Source organism: Choloepus didactylus, chromosome 11 (assembly GCF_015220235.1).
Source record: "Choloepus didactylus isolate mChoDid1 chromosome 11, mChoDid1.pri, whole genome shotgun sequence".
Lineage (NCBI taxonomy): Eukaryota > Metazoa > Chordata > Mammalia > Pilosa > Megalonychidae > Choloepus > Choloepus didactylus.
The window spans coordinates 1,389,511-1,410,116 of record NC_051317.1 but is presented as its reverse complement, the minus strand read 5'-3'; the positions used below and the strand labels follow the sequence as shown (position 1 = coordinate 1,410,116).

At 40.0% G+C, this 20,606-nt stretch overlaps 1 protein-coding gene across 2 annotated transcripts in view; it reads left to right on the top strand.

The window, feature by feature from the left end:
* The first annotated feature begins 15,249 nt into the window (after positions 1-15,249).
* The window catches only part of RANBP17 (RAN binding protein 17), a 458,652-nt gene continuing 453,295 nt past the window's right edge, over positions 15,250-20,606 (top strand). Inside the window, exon 1 of one of the 2 annotated variants that reach the window (XM_037799252.1) lies at positions 15,250-15,310. In XM_037799252.1, coding sequence (XP_037655180.1) covers positions 15,293-15,310 — 18 coding nt within the window. In that variant the 5' untranslated portion in view covers positions 15,250-15,292. The remainder of the gene's footprint in view (positions 15,311-20,606) is intronic. The other variant, XM_037799251.1, reaches the window with a different exon arrangement.

Genomic DNA, 20,606 nt, shown 5'->3' with positions numbered 1-20,606 from the left:
ACATGGAATATTTTTCCATCTTTTAAGGTCCCCTTCTATTTCTTTTAGTAGAGTTATGTAGTTTTCTTTGTATAGGTCTTTTACATCTTTGGTTAAGTTTATTCCTAGGTACTTGATTTTTTTAGTTGCTATTGAAAATGGTATCTTTTTCTTGAGTATCTCTTCAGTTTGTTCATTTCTAGCATATAGAAACATTACTGACTTATGTGCATTAATCTTGTATCCCGCTACTTTGCTAAATTTGTTTATTAGCTCTAGTAGGTGTATCGTTGATTTCTCAGGGTTTTCTAGATATAAGATCATATCATCTGCAAACAATGACAGTTTTACTTCTTCTTTTCCAATTTGGATGCCTTTTATTTCTTTGTCTTGCCGGATTGCCCTGGCTAGCACTTCCAGCACAATGTTGAATAACAGTGGTGACAGCGGGCATCCTTGTCTTGTTCCTGATCTTAGAGGGAAGGCTTTCAGTCTCTCACCGTTGAGTACTATGCTGGCTGTGGGTTTTTCATATATGCTCTTTATCATGTTGAGGAAGTTTCCTTCAATTCCTACCTTTTGAAGTGTTTTTATCAAAAAGGGATGTTGGATTTTGTCAAATGCTTTTTCAGCATCTATTGAGATGATCAATTGATTTTTCCCTTTCGAGTTTTTAATGTGTTGTAATACACTGATTGTTTTTCTTTTTTTTTTTTATTTATTTTTATTTTATTTTGAAATAGATTCAAAGTTATAGGAACAGTTGCAAAAACAATACTAACCCCATACAATGAATTCCATCATACCCTGACCCCCCTCCCCCGATAGCTCAATCCACCAACCTTAACATGCTGTCACATCGCTATTTCTTTCCCTCCCTCCCTCCCTCCCTGTCTATCATCCATCATCTATTGCTCTGTCTTCTGAACATATGAGAACTAACTGCACACATCCTTGAACATACACTATAATTCACGTATACACTTCTCATGAACAAGAACATTCTTTTATGCAATGTAATCCCATTAAGTGCAGCTAAGAAGTACAACAGGATCAACAATGATACAAAGCTTACATTCTATATTTCCTTTACCTTATGTCTCAACTGTGTCCCTTTGAGCCACCTGTCCTCTATCCTCTAATTCCATCCAAGTTCATCCTTGGCATTCAATCACCTATTTAGACTGTCTTTTTTTTTTTTTAATTGTGGGAACATATATACAGCCTAAATCTTCCCATTCCACCCCCTCCCTAGCCTTCCACTAGTGGGATTAATCACCTTTAGAATGTTGAAATGCTCTTTCCCACCATCCATTACTAGAAATTTCCTTTCACCTCAAACAGCAACTCCACCCTCATTTCTTAACTCCCCATTGCACCGTCCCCCATTTCTCTTAACCCGAACTCTACAATTCATCTCTATGGTTACATTCTCTGATAGTTTCTTTGTGTTTGCTGTGGGGGTTAAAATTAACCTCATATCCATAACAATCTTGTTTTTCTTTGATACCACCTCCACTTCAATAGGACACATAAACTATGTTCCTATACTCCTCCATTCCCCTACCTTTATATAGTTGTATAAAATTACATATTTTACACTGAGTTCAAAACCACTGATTTGTCATTAGGGTTTGTGTAATTTATATCATGTAGGAAGTAAATAGTGGAGTTATAGTTCAAAAATTATTGACTTCTATTTCTATTCCATTGTGGTTGGAGAATGTGCTTTGAGTATATTCAGTTTTTTTTTTTTGTTTTTTTTTTTAATTTCTTGAGGCTTGTTTTATGTCCCAGCTTATGGTCCCTTCTGGAGAAAGATCTGTGATCACTAGAGAAAAATGAGTGTCCTGGTGCTTTGAGATGTAAGGTACTATATATTTCTGTTAAAATTCTCTATATCTCTTTCTTCTTTCTGTTGTTTCTCTGTTGGTAGGGTTCCCTTTAGAATCTGAAGTAGGGCAGGTCTTTTATTGGCAAAGTCTCTCAGGATTTGTTTGTCTGTGAAAAATTTAAGCTCTCCCTCAAATTTGAAGGAGAGTTTTGCTGGATAAAGTATTCTTGGTTGGAAATTTTTGTCTCTCAGTATTTTCAATATGTCATGCCACTGCCTTCTCGCAACTTAGTCTTATGTTGTTTCCTTTGTATGTAGTGAATTGCTTTTCTCTTGCTGCTTTCAGAACTTGCTCCTTCTCTTCAGTATTTGACAGTCTGATCAGAATATGTCTTGGAGTGGGTTATTTGGATTCATTCTATTTGGAGTTCACTGGGCATTTATGCTTTGTGTATTTATATTGTGTAGAAGGTTGGGGAAGTTTTCCCCAACAATTTCTTTGAATACTCTTTCTAGACCTTTACCCTTCCCTTCCCCTTCTGGGACACCAATGAGTCTTAAGTTTGGACGTTTTATTTTATCTATCGTTTCCCTGAGATCCATTTCGATTTTTTCGATTTTTTTCTCCATTCTTTTGTTCTTTCATTTTCTGTTCTGTGGACTTCTAGGACACTGAGATGTTGTTCAGCTTTCTCTAGTCTTGTATTGTGAATATCCAGAGTCTTTTTAATTTGGCCAACAGTTTCTTTTATTTCCATAAGATCTTCTATTTTTTTTATTTAGCCTTGCAATGTCTTCTTTATGCTCTTCTAGGGTCTTCTTTATGTAGCTTATATCCTGGGCCATGGTCTTCTTGATGTCTTTTAAATCATTTGCCATGCTTTTGTTCCTTGATTGTATTTCTTTGATTAATTCTGCGAGGAACTTCGTTTCTTCTGATAATTTGATTTGTGTGTTTGGATTGGATTCCCCATGTCATCTGGTTTTGTCATATGCATTGAGATTTTCTGTTGTTTTTGGCCTCTTGGCATTTGCTCTGCTCGACAGGGTTCTTTTAATTTGTAAAAAAAAAAAAAAAAAAAAACCTATCTAATTTTTCAGAAACACTGTTTGGTGACATACACTTTCTCTAACTAACCAGCAGATGGCGTCTGTGAGTCACCTATACCTCTCAAGTCAGTTCTCCACCTTGTCCCCACGTTATATGGGGAAACGATTCTTGTGGGGTCCCGCCGGAGAACTCAGCCTGGGTGTGTTGCTGGAGCTGTCCGCCCTGAATGCGGGGCACTTGTATGGGTCATCAGGGAGGAAGGACAGCCTCAATATTCAAATCCCCCTGGTTCCTGGAGATTCAAGGCCGCCACAAGAGTCCAAGCCTTCATTTCATTTCAGCCCCACCCCCTCTCTCTCGATGTCTCACAAACCACCGGACTTGGTGTAGTGTCTCTGGGATCTCCGAGCAGGTCCCCCTGCCCAGCCGCAATCTTCCAGGACCTCTGCCGAGGGAATGCTGTGCTACGTCATCAGCGTGCGCCGTCCCTCAAGGGAAGCCCCGGGCCGCCGGCTCGCCTTCAGTCTTATGCAAAAATGTCCGAACGGGGCGTCTCCACACCTCCCTCCTTGCACAGTTCCTCCTTCCCAGCTTCAGGACAACTGGCGGGGCTCTGGGCTGTGGGCACGGCCCCAGGTAGGAGTTTATCCAGCCCTCCCAGGAGCAAGCTGCTAGCCGCGGGGATTCTTTTGGCTTCTGGCTCTCCATTCTGTTCCTCTGGCCCCAGGGATATCTGCAGTGGGCTATCTTCCAGGCCAGACACCAAGAGGCTGGCCCAGCCCCCTCTTGCCGTGTTTTACTGTATGTTTCCCACGATTGTAGCTGCAGCCGATCATACCTGCAGCCGCTCCTGGCTTTTCCCCCTTTTTCTTTTTCTTTTTTTTATTAAAAGAGCCCATCGGTCTCCAGACGCCAAACCCTGGCTTCCCCAGATCGCCGCATGGCTGCAGGTCTTCCAGCCAGCTTACTCACTCATTTCAGAATGCAGACTCCCAGTTTCACCAAGTATACAGCCCCTGGGAACTAGCAGATCTTGTTCACCTGGCACATCGCTGTAACCGGTATTCTGGGTCACTCTCTGGTCCTTATCTAGTATTTTCCACGGAGGTGTTCCTTAGCCCTGTCTCACCTAGCCGCCATCTTGGTTTCTCCCCTGATTGTTTTTCTTATGTTGAACCATCCTTGCATGCCTGGAATGAACCCCACTTGGTCATGGTGTATGATTTTTTTAATGTGTCTTTGGATTCGATTTGCAAGTATTTTGTTGAGGATTTTTGCATCTATATTCATTAGGGAGATTGGCCGGTAGTTTTCCTTTTTTGTGGCATCTTTGCCTGGTTTTGGTATTAGATTGATGTTAGCTTCATAAAATGAATTAGGTAGTGTTCCATTTTCTTCAATGTTTTGAAAGAGTTTGAGTAAGATTGGTTTCAGTTCTTTCTGAAAAGTTTGGTAGAATTCCCCTGTGAAGCCATCTGGCCCTGGGCATTTATTTGTGGGAAGATTTTTGATGACTGATTGGATCTCTTTGCTTGTGATGGGTTGGTTGAGGTCTTCTATTTCTTCTCTGGTCAGTCTAGGTTGTTCATATGTTTCCAGGAAATTGTCCATTTCTTCCACATTATCCAGTTTGTTGCCATACAGTTGTTCATAATATCCTCTTATAATTTTTTTAATTTCTTCAGGATCTGCAGTTATGGCACCTTTTTCATTCATTATTTTGTTTATATGGGTCTTCTCTCTTTTTGATTTTGTCAGTCTAGCTAGGGGCTTGTCAATCTTGTTGATCTTCTCAAAGAACCAACTTTTGGTGATATTTATCCTCTCTATTGTTTTTTTGTTCTCTATGTCATTTATTTCTGCTTTAATCCTTGTTATTTCTTTTCTTGTACTTGGTTTGGGATTGGTTTGCTGTTCATTTTCTAGCTTCTTCAGTTCATCCATTAGTTCCTTGATTTTGGCTCTTTCTTCTTTTTTAATATATGCGTTTAGTGCTATAAATTTCCCCCTTAGCACTGCTTTTGCTGCATCCCATAGGTTTTGGTATGTTGTGTTCTCATTTTCATTCGTCTCTATATATTTAGCAATTTCTCTTGCTATTTCTTCTTTAACCCACTGATTGTTTAGGAGTGTGTTGTTTAACCTCCAGGTATTTGTGAATTTTCTAAGTCTCTGATGGTTATTGACTTCTAATTGTATTCCATTGTGGTCAGAGAATGTGCTTTGAATAATTTCAATCTTTTTAAATTTATTGAGGCTTGTTTTATGTCCCAGCATATGATCTATTCTGGAGAAAGTTCCGTGAGCACTAGAAAAGTATGTGTATCCTGGTGATTTGGGATGTAATGTCCTGTATATGTCTGTTAAATCTAATTCATTTATCAGATTGTTTAGGTTTTCAATTTCCTTATTGGTCTTCTGTCTGGTTGATCTATCTATAGGAGAGAGTGATGTGTTGAAGTCTCCCACAATGATTGTGGAAACATCAATTGCTTCCTTTAGTTTTGCCAGTGTTTCTCTCATGTATTTTGTGGCACCTTGATTGGGTGCATAGACATTTACGATTGTTATTTCTTCTTGCTGAATTGCCCCTTTTATTAGTATGTAGTGGCCTTCTTTGTCTCTCAAAACATCCCTGCATTTGAAGTCTATTTTATCTGAGATTAATGTTTCTACACCTGCTTTCTTTTGGCTGTAGCTTGCATGAAATATTTTTTTCCATCCTTTCACTTTCAGTTTCTTTGTGTCCCTGTGTCTAAGATGAGACTCTTGTATGCAACATATTGATGGTTCATTTTTTTTGATCCATTCTGCGAATCTATATCTTTTAATTGGGGAGTTTAATCCATTTACATTCAACGTTATAACCGTGAAGGCATTTCTTGAATCAGCCATCTTATCCTTTGGTTTATGTTTGCCATATTTTTCCCTCTCTCTATTAATGTCCTTTATTGTACCCATACTGAATCTCTTTAGTACTGAACTTTTCTCCAAGTCTCTCTGTCCTGTCTTTGTTTCTCTGTCTGTAGGGCTCCCTTGAGTATCTCCAGTAGGGCAGGTCTCTTGTTAGCAAATTCTCTCAGCATTTGTTTGTCTGTGAAAAATTTAAGCTCTCCCTCAAATTTGAAGGAGAGCTTTGCTGGATAAAGTATTCTTGGCTGGAAATTTTTCTCACTCAGTATTTTAAATATATCGTGCCACTGCCTTCTTGCCTCCATGGTGGCTGCTGAGTAGTCACTACTTAGTCTTATGCTGTTTCCTTTGTATGTGGTGAATTGCTTTTCTCTTGCTGCTTTCAGAACTTGCTCCTTCTCTTCTGTGTTTGACAGTGTGATCAGTATATGTCTCGGAGTGGGTTTATTTGGATTTATTCTATTTGGAGTTTGCTGAGCATTTATGATTTGTGTATTTATGTTGTTTAGAAGATTTGGGAAGTTTTCCCCAACAATTTCTTTGAATACTCTTCCTAGACCTTTACCTTTTTCTTCCCCTTCTGGGACACCAATGAGTCTTATATTTGGACGTTTCATATTATCTATCATATCCCTGAGGTCCATTTCGATTTTTTCAATTTTTTTCCCCATTCTTTCTTTTATGCTTTCATTTTCCATTCTGTCATCTTCCAGGTCACTGATTCGTTGTTCAACTTCCTCTAGTCTTGTACTATGAGTGTCCAGAATCTTTTTAATTTGGTCAACAGTTTCTTTAATTTCCATAAGATCATCCATTTTTTTTATTTAGTCTTGCAATGTCTTCTTTATGCTCTTCTAGAGTCTTCTTGATTTCCTTCATATCCCATACTATGGTCTCATTGTTCATCTTTAGTTCTTTGAGTAGTTGCTCTAGGTGCTGTGTCTCTTCCGGTATTTTGATTTGGGTGCTTGGGCTTGGGTTATCCATATCGTCTGGTTTTTTCATATGCTTTATAATTTTCTGTTGTTTTTCGCCTCGTGGTATTTGCTGAACTTGATAGGGTTCTTTTAGGGTTTGTAGACCTATTTAAGTCCTTATCTCTAATTTATCAGATCTACAGCTTCGTGGAGTACACTTTCTCTAACTAACCAGCAGGTGGCGTCCACGAGCCACCTGTTCTCCACAAGCCAGTTCTCCCCTGCTTAGCCTTTTTGGTGAGTGGGGGAGTGAGTCCTGTGGGGTCCAATTGGTGTACCAAGCTTGCGTGTGTAGTTGGTGTTGCCCGCCCTGTATGTGGGGCGTGTTTCTGGGCAGTCGGGGAGGTGGGGTGGCCCTAACAATCAAATCTCCCTGGTGATCCTAGAGTTTTAAAGCTGCTGCAATAGTCTAATCCTTCAGTTCAGTCCTGCCGCAGTTTGTCTCTGTCACTGACCCACTAGTCCTTGGTATTGGCGTATGGCTCCTGAGACTTGCAAGTGGGCCCCTCTTCCAGGCTGTGCACCCCGGGTCCTCTGTTGAGGGATGACTGTGCTATGTCACAGGTGAGTGCCATCCCCCCAGGGCAGTTCTGGGCTGCTGGGCTGTGTAGGGAGGCTCCCAGTCTGCTGAAATGATGGCTGAATGGGGCTTTGTTAATTCACACTGCTCCACCTTCCCAACTCTGGGACAATCAGGTGAGGTTGCAGGGAAGGCTAATGTCCACGCCCAGTTTTGTGGTGTGTGCCTGTTATTTGAAGCACTTCTGTCACACTGGGTTGTCTGGGGCAGCTCTGGGCTATGGGGCTGGCGATGGGCAGGAGTGTTTCCTGTCCACCAGGATGGTGGCTGTGAGCGGACACCCCCCTTTTCTTGGGAAGTTGTGGTGTTTAGTGAATTTTCTCAGCCACTGGATTATTGCCTTTTGTCTCAGAGCTCTCTTAGTTCTGCTCTTGACTTGACATGCCCAAATTGCAATTCTTTGAAGCTTTCGGTATTGGGCTTCTTAGAGTAATTGTTTTAGAAAAAGAAAAAAGGATTAAAAAAAAAAAAATGGCCCTCATCAGCGATCTAATGGGTTATTGAAATGCTAACAGACAAAGCAGCCAGGGCCATTAAGGAAAGGTCCACAGGGCAGAGAGATCAGCTTTTCTTCGGGATTTGCATATGCGCCTCAAGGCCTGAGCTCCGCCCTTCCCCTTTCTGTGTTCACCAGAACTCCAAAAATCGTCTGCTTTTATTTTGGAGTTTTTCGTGTTGTTTTTTTTTTCTATGCCTGTCTCCTCTCTGCTGGGCTGGCTGCTCTCAGATTCTCTGGTGTCTGGTCTCAGTCTATCTATGGTTGGAGTTTGGATCAGTAGAATGAGTTTCTGATAAGGGCTGCCACTGCAGTTCTCCCTTCTCCTTCCTGGAGCTGACAGCCCCTCCTCCCACGGGACTGAGCCTGGCAGGGAGGGGCGCGGGTCCCCTGGCCGCAAAAACTTACAGATTTCGCTGATCTCAGCAGTTCGACATTTTCATGAGTGTTGTATGAAGTATGCCCAAAGACAGATTGCTCTGTGGTGTCCAGTCCACGCAGTTCCTGGCTTTCTACCTACTTTCCTGGAGGAGTAACTAAAACATACAGCTCACCAGTCTGCCATCTTGCCCCGCCTCTTGCCCCACAAGTGTTTTTAATTATAAAAATGAACAATGTACACCCTTAGAAAATCGTGAAAATGCAGAAATATTATGAAGAAAAAAGTCACTCATTAATTCTACCATTCATAAGATGCCATTGTTCACATTTGTTTGTGTTCTGTTCCATTCTGTTTTTTCTATGCCTTCTATTGTCACTTGACTGAACAATATATGTTTGCTTCTTACTTATTGTACAAAACCTTATAATATGGCATTTCCCATGTTTTTATAAAGCTATCCATAAACATAATTCTTAATGACTGTGTAGCATTCTGTCATTTGCTGCACCATAATTTACTTAACCTTTTCAGCTTTTCCCTATTATAAATCATTCTAAAATAAACACCTTTGTGTATAAATACATTTTGTTTCTTTTCCAATTTGGATTTTCCCTTATGACCACTTTCTAGAAGTTGGGTGAAGAGAATGAACTTTTTTGAGGTTCTTGATATATATTACCAAATTGCTTTCCGGAAAGGCTATGTGACTTTTTAATCTAATAGCATTGTATGTCTAGTGATATTTGGTCATATTCCTGCTTAGCTCTAACTTTAAAGTTTCATATTAACAGAATATTACTATTTTGTTTATATAATCAATGCCTTAAACTATTTGTTATTATTTGAAGGCACTTACATGAAAATAATATAAGGCAATATATGGAATAACATTTTACTGTCTTATTATTTGTGAAAATACTGGCATTATTAACATATAATAATTTACCTTTACTATTGCCAGTATGTTATTTAAATGTTAAAAGTATAAAACTAACTAAAGTATGTATAACATCCAGTATATATGTAATAATCAAGATTATGAAATAACTTATATCCGTATCACCAGTGTAGAATTTTTTTGTTGCTACTCTGGTTTCCCACTGGATATTTCAATAAGTGATGCTTAAGTTTAATGACGTGACAAGACAAAAACACAATTGAAATCATCCAACGTGAAAGAGAAACATTTATTCAATCGTTGTGTTTTGGAGATTTATGTAAGTTTTAATTTTGGGGGTGCATTCTACTATCTCTCTTACCTACCTGCCCCTCTGCTGGATTCTCAAAACTGACTGAGGTATTAAGTAATTTGGCTATGTGTAGACAATGAAACTGTATTTGTAGTGTAAGTTAAGGGATATGTGCACAAATGTTTTTCATGTTTTGTTTAAATGTACTAATGAAGTAAATGATTATCATAGGTTTTACATTTTACATATTGATAAAATAAGAATTTCAGTTAGATATTTAGAAGTTTCAGTCCTGCAATTTATGAAAACATGAACTAGAAATGCTGCTAATTTAGGTAATGTCACTGTCTTTCAAAACTCCCCAGAATGAAAAGGAGCAAAGAAATACCCAGCTTGATGGTTGTTTTAGTTTCCTAGGCTGCTTATAGCAGATACCACAAAATGTGTTGGATTTAACAGTGGGAATTTATTAACTTATAAGCTTACAGTGTTGAAGATGTTAAATGTCTAAATCCGGGCATCACCAAGATGATGCTTTCTTCCCAAAGAGTAGCTGCAGGCAATTCTTGGCTCCTCTGCCACATGGCAAGGCATATGGCAGCTTCTACCGGTTTCTCCTTTCTCTTCTGGGTTTTGTCTTGTGTCCGTGGTGCGTGCTCTCTCTCTCTCTCTCTCTCTCTCTCATTTCCCCCCCCCCACCCCCATACTCATTTCATTTATAAAGGACTCTGGTAATGGGATTAAGTCCCATCCTGAATTAGGTGTGTCACACCTCAACTGAAATAGCCTCATCCTATTTATAATGTGTTTACACCCACAAGAATGGATTAGATTTATGAACATGTTTTTCTGGGGTACACACAGTTTCAAACCACCACAACGGTAAATTTGCAAACTGAAAAGTCCTAGAATAATTTACTCTGATTAAAATTATAACCTAATTTCATGAAAATATCATTTTAAATATTATATTCAGAGAATGTTAAACTTGTTTGATAAAATAACAATTAGCATTTATTTAGCACTTATTTGTCAGGCACTAAGGACTTCATACATTATTAACTCATTTAATCATCACAATAATCCTATGAGGTAGGTACTATTATATGCCCATTTACAATGAGGAAACCATGACATAGAGAGATGAAGTAACTTTACCAAATTTACCAGCTAGAGTCTGTGTCCCTAAACCTTGAGTTCTACTGTCTTATATCATGCTATTTCTTATAAAATTCTATTAAGTATGGACTTACTGTCTCCTGATCTTAGAAATTACAAATCAAAACTTAGAGAAGTTAAATAACTTTCCTAAGGCACCAGAATTAGAAATGTTAACTGAATCCCTTGAAAAGGTATACAGATTAAAGAGCCATCTGTCTTTTCTAGAAGGCTAGTTACCATAAAAGAAGATAACTTTGTAATTCCTGAGGGCTCTAAATGTCCTTCCTTTAATTGAGTTTTATAATAGAAATGAATTATTTGATGACCTAAAGCATCTTCTGTGCTAATTTTAATAGCTGTAGTGACATAATTCTATCTTAAATATTATTAATTGACAAAAATGATTTGGAGTTGTAGGAATATTTTGTTGATAGAAAAGGATGGAAGAAAAGGTTAATTGAAAACAGAAATCTTAAGCAGTCACCTAAATTTAAGGGAAAAAACAATTCAATTTTCATTTCCAGAATTACCTGGTGAATGCACAGAACAGTTAGTATCCTCTGCTGTTCTTATCACAACTTTATATTTGTGCCAAGGATATTCTGGGGAAAAAACAAGGTCAGATGACCACACCCCAAAAATTGTTCCTCCCCAAGAACCCCGAGTTTGAGGTGACAGAAACGTCACCTTAAAACAGTAGTTTTAACACGGGATCTGACTCCCAAGGGTGTAAATCTCCCTGGCAACGCAGGATATGACTCCTGAGGATAAATCTGGACCCGACATTGGGGGATTGAGAACATCTTCTTGACCAAGAGGGGGATGCAAAATGAAATGAAATAAAGCTTCAGTGGCTGAGAGATTCCAAATGGAGTCAAGAGGTCACTCTGGGTTCATTCTTACGCACTATATAGATAACCCTTTTTGGGTTTAAGGTATTGGAATAGCTAGAAGTAAATATCTGAAACTATCAAACTGCAACCCAGTAGCCTTGACTTTTCTTTTTTAATTAAATTCAGTTTTATTGAGATATATTCACATACCATACAATCATCCATGGTGTACAATCAGCTATTCACAGTGCCATCATATATTTATGCATTCATCACTCCAATCTATTTTTGAACATTTTCCTTACACCAGAAATAATCAGAATAAGAACAAAAAATAAAAATAAAAAAGAACACCCAAATCATTCCCCCATCCCACCCTATTTTTCTTTTAGTTTTTGTCCCCAGTGTTCTACTCAAAGCTACTGGGTTAGAGTTTGATAGTTTCAGGTATTTGCTTCTAGCTATTCCAATACCTTAAACCTAAAAAGGTTATCTATACCATGCATAAGAATGTCCACCAGAGTGACCTCTCGACTCCATTTGAAATCTCTCAGCCAGTGAAACTTTATTTTGTTTCATTTTGCATACCCCTTTTGGTCAGGAAGATGTTCTCAATCCCACAATGCCAGGTCCAGATTCATCCCCAGGAGTCGTATCCTGTGTTGCTGGGGAGATGTACACCCCTGGGAGAGCCTTGACTCTTGAAGAAAATTGTATAACAATGTAGCTTACAAGGGGTGACTCTGTGATTGTGAAAGCCTTGTGGATCACACTCCCTTTATCCAGTGTATGGATGGATGAGTAGAAAAATGGGGATAAAAACTAAATGAAAAATAGGGTGGGATGGGGGGGGATTATTTGGGTGTTCTTTTTTTACTTTTATTTTTTATTCTTATTTTTATTCTTTCTGGTGGAAGAAAAATGTTCAAAAAATAGATTGGGGTGATGAATGCACAACTATGTGATGGAACTGTGAGCAGTTGATTGTACACCGTGGATGACTGTATGATATGTGAATATATCTCAATAAAACTGAATTAAAAAAAACACAAAACACAAAAACCAAACAAACAAAACAACAGTTTTAAGAGGCGGTTGAAGTTTAGAAGTTAGGCAAAGGCAAATGGCAGTTGAAATAATAGATGGTGGCAATTATGATAGGGAGGTCAGAAATTATCATTGGTGGTTGGGATGTGAGAAACACAGTTGAGACTGGACATCAAAATCTTCGGTGACCTTTGGTATGTGGGACATAGAAATAGATGTCATATAAAGAAAGGAGTCAGGAACTTGGTATATGGGAGTCAAAAATGGCAAGATGAGGCCACTGGGAATTTTAAGGTTTAGGAGTTGAGCTATGAGAAAGAGAGTTCATGGTATGTGGATAAGCCATGAAAATCAGTGGTCAGAATGGAAGTTGCAAACAGTCTGGTCATAATGGAGTAGCTTTTGTTAGATTAGTCCTCCCACTGAAAACAATGATAAAAATAGGATAAACGTATATAAAAACTCCTTTAAGCACTAGAGAACAACAAATGAATGCAGGACTTGAGTGGTCACAATCCTTGAGAGAATGAAAGGAGGAGAACTGAGATCCAAATTTACCTTAGCTTTTTCCCTGAGAGCACTTTCAAATTGGCAGCAAGGCATAACAGAACTAAATAGAAAGCAGCAGTCTCAGTAGGCTAGGAGCAGAGCTTGGAATTTGAGAATGAAAGCAGCTGAGATATGAAGGAAAAAATTCTAGAGGGGAGGTAATTATAGAGGTGTGAGTTCAAAAATCCATGCACAAATTCCCCTCAAATCATCAGCTGATTCCTAATATGTACATGTGCATAGAGAGACTCCAAGAAACCCAGAAGAGCAGCAGCACCTAAAGAGTTGAATGGAGATTTCAGCAGTTGCACAGTGCTGGGGAGGCAGACATTGGAGTTAAACTCCTACCAAGGTGACGGAGTCTTGGTAACCATCCCAGGTTTTTTAGTTGTAAGACCTAGTTAGGACTACAAGCTAGCAGTAAGGGCAAAACTGAAATAGATCAGCATTAAAAAGCCTAAAACCAAGCCTCAACAGGATTCACTGATCCACTGGTACTCTATCTGTCTACTAAAATAAGGAAACTTAACCGTCTTTGGAGAAAGATCACATCCATAGCCTCTACAATTTTTCTTCCACACTATCTGACATTCAGTAAGAAACTATGAGGCTTGTTAAAAATAAAGAGGACCAAATACCAAAAATCAGAAGGACCAGAAGTGATTCAGATATCAGAGTTATCAGATAGAGACTTTTAATGATATAATCAAAATGTATGTTCAAGAAAACAGAGGAAAGAGAAAGAATTTCAACCTGGGCCTTGGAATCTTTTTTTTTTTTAATGGTAGGGGAGGGGTCAAATGGAAATTCTGGAGCAGAAAATGTTATAACTAAAATAAGAATTTAATACATGGGTTGTATAGAAGCTCAGACAAAACAGAACAGAGTTGCTACTGAATGGGCGACTGCTCAGTAGAGAGTATCCAGATGAAAGCACAAAGAAAAAAAAAAAGACAAAAAATACAGCCAAGAATGTAAGAGACACATAGAATATAGCAAAAAGGTCTAACATACATGAAATTGGAGTTCCAGAAAGCCAGAAGACAGAAAAGGGGAAAGAAGCAATATTTAAATATTAGCTGAGAATTTTCAAAAATGAATGAAAAATATCAGATTCATATTTGGAAGCTTTATGAATCACAAGAGTGATACAGTCAAGGAACACAATCCTTAGTAACATCAGACTCAAACTGCTGAAGACTAAGGAGAAAGAAAAAATCTTAAAGCAGCTGGGGGGAAAGGGTGGGAAGACATATTACTTTAAAAGGAGCAACAATCAGACTGATGACTGACTTCTCAACAGAAGCAATGGAAACCAGAAGACAACAGAAAGACATCTTTAAAATGCTGAGATATTTAAAAACAAACAAACAAAAAGCATGTAATTCTATACCCAGCAAAACTAACCTTTCAAAAAATGAAGGTGAAATAAAGATGTTTTCATGTTACCAAAAGCTGGGAGAATTTGCCACTAGCAGACCTGAACTATAAGTACAAAAGGGAGATTTTCAGGCTAAAGGATGATGATCCCAAATGGAAGTGTGGCCCTTCAAGAAGAAATGAAGAGCACTAGAAAGACGTGACTTTGATCCACTTCTGCTCAAAGACATTCTCATTTGGATGCAATCATTTGGTGCAAAACACAAGTGCACATTCAATGAAACACACCCAAGGAGTAAGAGCTTGAGTTAGAATTTTTGCAACTTAACACTAGGTAAACACCGACAGTTTAATTTTAGCCCAAATAAAGTTAAATATTTTTAGAAATAATGGAAGCTGGGCTCTGGGAGTCAGGGGGCGGAGGCAGCAGTTAGCATTGGGGAGTCAAAAGTTATGACTCGCTGTTTGTGTCAATGGCACACAGGTACTATTTGCGGAGATGTGTGAGTCTGCAGGCATGATATGGATGCTGGGAGAGTAAGGAGTCAAGAAAGTCTGCGGGCAATTCAAAAATCAGGGATCATGGCTGACAGTTGGGCTGCCGTGGTTGTGTCAAAGAACATGTGCCAGGGGTCACGACCTACTGAGGTGGCGGTTGAAACCTCAGTTTCCCTAAAGCGGTTGGGATCCCTACGCCCAGGAGAATCCGTCGCTCTATGTCCCCGTCGCCCCGCCCCTTCCCTTCAAGCCCCGCCCCATTCGGCGCTTCAGGCGCTAAGGCCGCGCGTCGCGGAGGCGAAGAGCCAGCGGCGCAGGGACCCCGCGGGCGGCTGAGGCTTCGGCGTCGCCCTCTGAGGCCCCCGCCTCCGATCTCTTCCCTCCAGCGCTCGGGCCGGCCAGCCGGCGCCGCTCCCGGGAAGATGGCGCTGCACTTTCAGGTCAGTGCGCTCTGCGCCGCATTTACCCCGCTTCGCCGCCCCGGGACCCCGGCAGGACGCTGGGGTATGAGCACTGAGGGGCGAGGACCGCAGCACAGGCCTGTGGGCTGCGAGGCAGCGTCCCGGAACCCCTTCCCCTGCCCTCATCTCGGATTGGGGACCTGGAGGCACCATCTCGGGCTGCAGACTCCGAACCCGGCCTCGTGGAAGGGGCGGCCCGAGCCTGGGGGTGGTGGGCGGAGGGAGCAGGGGTCGGGCTCCGAACTCGCTCCTCCCTGGACGTGCGGATGCTGAGGACCCGCCAGGCTGGAGCCGGCGCTCCCGGGCGCCTCGGAACAGGCGGAAACAGCGTCTTTGGTGGCTCCCGGGCAGGTGGGAGCCCGAGCCGGGTGGGCTTTTGGCGCACCTCAGGTGGCCGCCGAGCGCCCGGGACCAGCCTGCCAGCCTTCCCGCCGCGTCGCCGGCCTCGGGTCTGTCGTCAGCTTTCCACAGTTGGAACCGAGCTCGAGGGGGGCCTGGGGTTCTCCGAGAGAACGGCGGCGGGCTGCTGGACTTCAATTGGCTAGCGGCGGCAGGGGCTGTATCTGGGGAGTTGCGAAGGGCTCCGCAGCAGCCTCATTGGAGGAGGAAACGAAGGCAGAGCGCGCGAGAGGGAATCGCAGAGATAATAAAGATAATAATACGCGTGCTTCAAGAGAAAGGCCAGTGTACTCTAGGGCTGCACTGTCATAGTCATTCAGTTATTCATTCAACAAACATTTATTGAACCCCCCCACTGTGTTTCAAGCACTGTGCAAAGTTCTGGGGATAGAGGATTGCAACAGTTTACTATCCTGGCTCTCATAGGGTTCACTGATAATTACAGTACATGTGAAAAATGTTATGATAGAATTATGCACAGGGTATCATGGGAGCATAGAAAACAGCAGTTACCCCAGTGTGTGTGTGTGTGTGTGTGTGTGTGTGTGTGTGTGTGTGTGTGTGTGGAAGGAGTGAGACAGAGCTGCTGTGCGTCTCAGACAAGGGATGCTTTGAGCTCCTTGCGTTTGTCCACTTATTTATTGGGTACCTTCTATGCTAGGCACCAAAGATAACAGCTATGAGCAAGAGAGTAGAGATCACGATCTCTAAGGGAACTTGTAAGTCTAGTAGATCTTGAAATAATTATTAGGAGTTGGTCAGGTGAAAAGGAACAGAAGGGAATAGAAGCAGAGGGACAGTATTATCCAAGACAAAGAATGTGGAAGAACATGGCACAGTGCTCTGGCTGGAGCATAAGGTTCATAAAAGAGGGAAGAGAGCAGGGGGAGGCTGTGGGTGACAGATGACATAGGAGAGGTAAGCAAATTCTTAATATGGTGACAGTGTGCACAAATCTAGATGTCACATTCCCCTTGTAGACTTCTTTGGACCCCCTGTGGTCACATTCCATTTATTTATGGATTCTCCAAAAGGGTCTTTTCTTTCCCACCAACCACTCTTCTGTTAGGTAATTGACAGCTCCAGGATGTTAGGGGCCAGGAGGCAGTGAGCCCCACAATTACATTTTGACTCCTTGCCATTTCTGAGGGTCCCCAGGTCAAAATAATGTTTTTATTGCCACTTTAGTAAATATGTCCTCTGGGAAATTTTCACAGAATGAGTCTCAAGGGAGGATTTAGAGAGTGTAAATAAGTAATCAGCTTTTCATAGTTCAGGTGTCTTGTGAGTCAATTAAAACAAAGGTGGAACTTTGGAGCTTTTTCAGCCTTGGACAGTTGATAATAATAAACCACCCGGTCCTGGAAGACTTCATTTTTAGGTGCAGTGTAGGAAAAATTAAAGGATGATGCCCAAACTATCATCCCATCCTGGTTTCCCAGAAATGAATTTCACAGCAGTTATGGACCAATGTAAGTCAGCCTAAAAGTGGAGTTGGACAGATAAAAGATAGGACAGTTTTGGGGTCCAGGAAAAGCTCTGAAACTTCTCAGTTTGAATTCTTTTTGGTGTGTGGGATCATATTGTTACATAGTTAAGAAGCGTTTGCTCGTTGTCATAACCAGTATTAGCATTTGTGTTTTCACAAGCTTATTGCAGATTTTGAACCCCACAGCTGTCTTCAGAGGTATGCATATATGCATTTTATTCCCAAAGACACTGAATCTGAGAACAGTTGTGACTTGCCCAAAGTTACAGGGTTAGAGTAGGCCCAATAACTCTAAAGTTCTGTTTTCTTTCTATTACCTATATTTTAATGGCACATACCCAGCAGAGTAGATTGTCATAAAGTATGCCATCAAGGTGGTTAGTAAAGAAGCTGATTTGTATAGAGTGAGGTTAGGGCACTGCTCTGCAATCTTTTTTTTTTTTTTAATTTCATGACATGCATAAAAAAGATAATTGGGTGGCTAATTGAGGTAAACTTCTTGTTCCAAGCTCTGCCTGGCTGACGGGTTGCTTGGTGGGCAAGGAAATCAGGATCCCAGACATACCTTTGTCCCATACAAGGCACATGAATTCTGGTTAGGAAGATGTGAGTTAGGGTATCTTGTCCCAAAGGATCTGGATTATCTGAGAGAAGGCAGTCCAGATGTGGGGACAGAGTGACAAAAGATATAGAAACAAGCAAGATGTAGTCACTTTAGATAGAACAGAAGGACATTGATGAGGATCAAGAGAAAATGTTAGGGAAAATTTAGGGGACCCAGTTGGTTGAGCATTTTTTGCTCTCAGGATTGATACAGATAGAGAAACAGGGACTGTAGCCTTGCTTTTTAATCCCCAGCCAGGTTACCTGATTTGATATAGATGTGAATGGAAACTGTTATTTTTTAGTGTGTTAGTAACATGATGAAAAGGAATTTGGGAAAGACCATCCTGACAATATGAATTTGAATGGGAAAAACTATAGACCAAGGCCAATATGGTCTTTTATAATTATCATTATCACTTATTATGAATCTGCTGTGTGCTACACCATGGGTTAGGCTTTCTTCCATCTTTTCTATTTTAATCCTCACAATTATTTTGGAAGATGGATATTTATTTGCAGTTTCAACAGTGAGGCTTAGAAAGGTTAAATAATTTGCCTAAGATTACTTAATAAGTGAGTGGCAGATTCCAAAGCTTGTGTCCACTCCATTGGACTGGTGGTTTTTCAATCTAACCATGATTCTTTCGAATCTAACCATGATTTTTCTAAGATCCTCTGAAGACAAGCAGGGCACTAGGTTGAAAATACTGTTCTATTGCTTTGATTTTCTTGTGAAAATCATGTGGAGGTGTTGAAGCTGAGTCTTGATAGGAAAAAGAATTGATAGGATTTTATGATAAATTAGGAATGGACTAAGGAAAGGGAGGAGCTGAAGATAACATCAAAGTTGTCAATCTAGATCCTAACCAAGAACAATGAAACCACTGAAAATAATGGGACAATTGAATGGAGACTTGTGGGAAATAGGTTCAATTCAGTTTCTGACAATTTGGGGTGTTTCTTTTCTTTTTTTTTTTTTTTGGCATCTTTCTGAATTTCTAAGTGGAAGAAATTTGTAGATAAAAAGATGGTGAACAGACACAGACAGAGTTGAAAGTGTCATCTGTAGGTAGAAGATGACTGAAGTAACAGGTGGCAAAATGGCATAGTATATGACTCAAAACTGACCATTTACTGTATGTTTGGTTTTGAACAACTTACATGTTTGATCTCTGAGCCTTAGTTTTTTCATCTGTAAAATGAGTTAGCTGAAAATACGTATTTTGTAGGTGTCTGTTGTTGAGGGTTGGTTTACCAAAAAAAATGGAAATGCTTTGTAAACTATAAATCATGAAAACAAGTATCCAGTTCATTGTAGAAGGAAGAATTCCAAGAGGCCCAGGAATAAGTCTTCAGAGATGCTCAGGAAAATGTAGTGAGGGGAGAAGCAACAAAGAGTATGTGGGAAATGAATGGTTTTGAGATGAAGGCAGTGTTTATTAATGATAATAAAGACATTCAATTCCAGAACAGGAAAGATATAGGGAAGTAACTGAAAAGAGCTTTAAGTTCAGTCAAGGGGGAATTTTTGTGGCTAATTTATTTATTTATTTTAATTGTTAGGAACAAAGCCTTATTCTTTTGCTCCCACTTTATTGAGGTATAATTGACATAAATAAACTGCACATATTTAATCTGTGTAGTTGGGTATGTTTTGATACACATACATGCATGAACACACACCTGTGAAACCATCTCCAAAATCAAGATAATCAGCATAGTAATTGGCCCCCAGTAGTAAATTTGCCCTTTTGTAATCCCTCCTTTTCCCCCTCCCTCTCTTCAGCCAGGAAACCACGATCTGCTTTCTGACCATATAGATTAGTTTACAATTTCTAGAATTTTATATAATAGAACCATACAATATACTCTTTTTGTCCACTTCCTTTCACTCGGCATTCGTATGTTGATAGATAGCCCTTAGCAGCATATGAAGAGCATGACAGAGATGTGTAGGAATTGCTGTATAGAAAGAAGCTACATCATTTTAGGGCCAGTTGTAGGTCAAGTACCAAGATCAGAGATGATGAGTTCAGGATAATTTGGAAGAGTCTTATTTATACTGTAGGCAGGATTACGTCCTTGCCTCCTAGTGTATGCAGGTTGCAAGGTGTTTGTTGATAATTACTCTATGGGAGGTAAGTGATGTCCAGTTCTCCTTGTTCCAGCTATTAGTTATTTATATGGGCTTCTGATAATTATTTTTGAAAGCTTTCAAAACCAGTTGGTATTATCCTTTAACACTTTGAGACTTACTGTGTCACACAGTTTGCTTGACACAGTTCATGTGTTTAGTCCATGCAGTGACCCTTACAAGGGTATTAGTATTAAGCCTTGTAGAAGCTTTAATAATGCAAACCTGATTTATCAACAAACCAAGAAGGGACTCATTTCTATGACATTATCATATTAACCAAATTCTCATAAATCAATATATAAAACTAAGATGCCAGCTTATCAGTTTACTGTGAAAAATATAATCTCTACTTATTGGCAGAATCTCTGGAAAGTCACCTACTGAACAGGAGATTGCTTGGTCAGTCAGCAATAGCCTCATTGTGAGTTTGTTAAATCTTTTGTATATTTAGATAATGCCTTTCCATTAGGGTAAGGGTTTTAGTGTATGTATCCTTTTCTCTAAAAAAGGCATGTGTTTCTCTAAATAGATCTAAATACAGTTGAGAATGACTTGATTTCCCCCCTCGTCTCAGTTTTTGTAAGAGAAAGTTCAAATATTTCCCCTTTATCACACACTACCTTTCATTTATTAATAATTTGAAA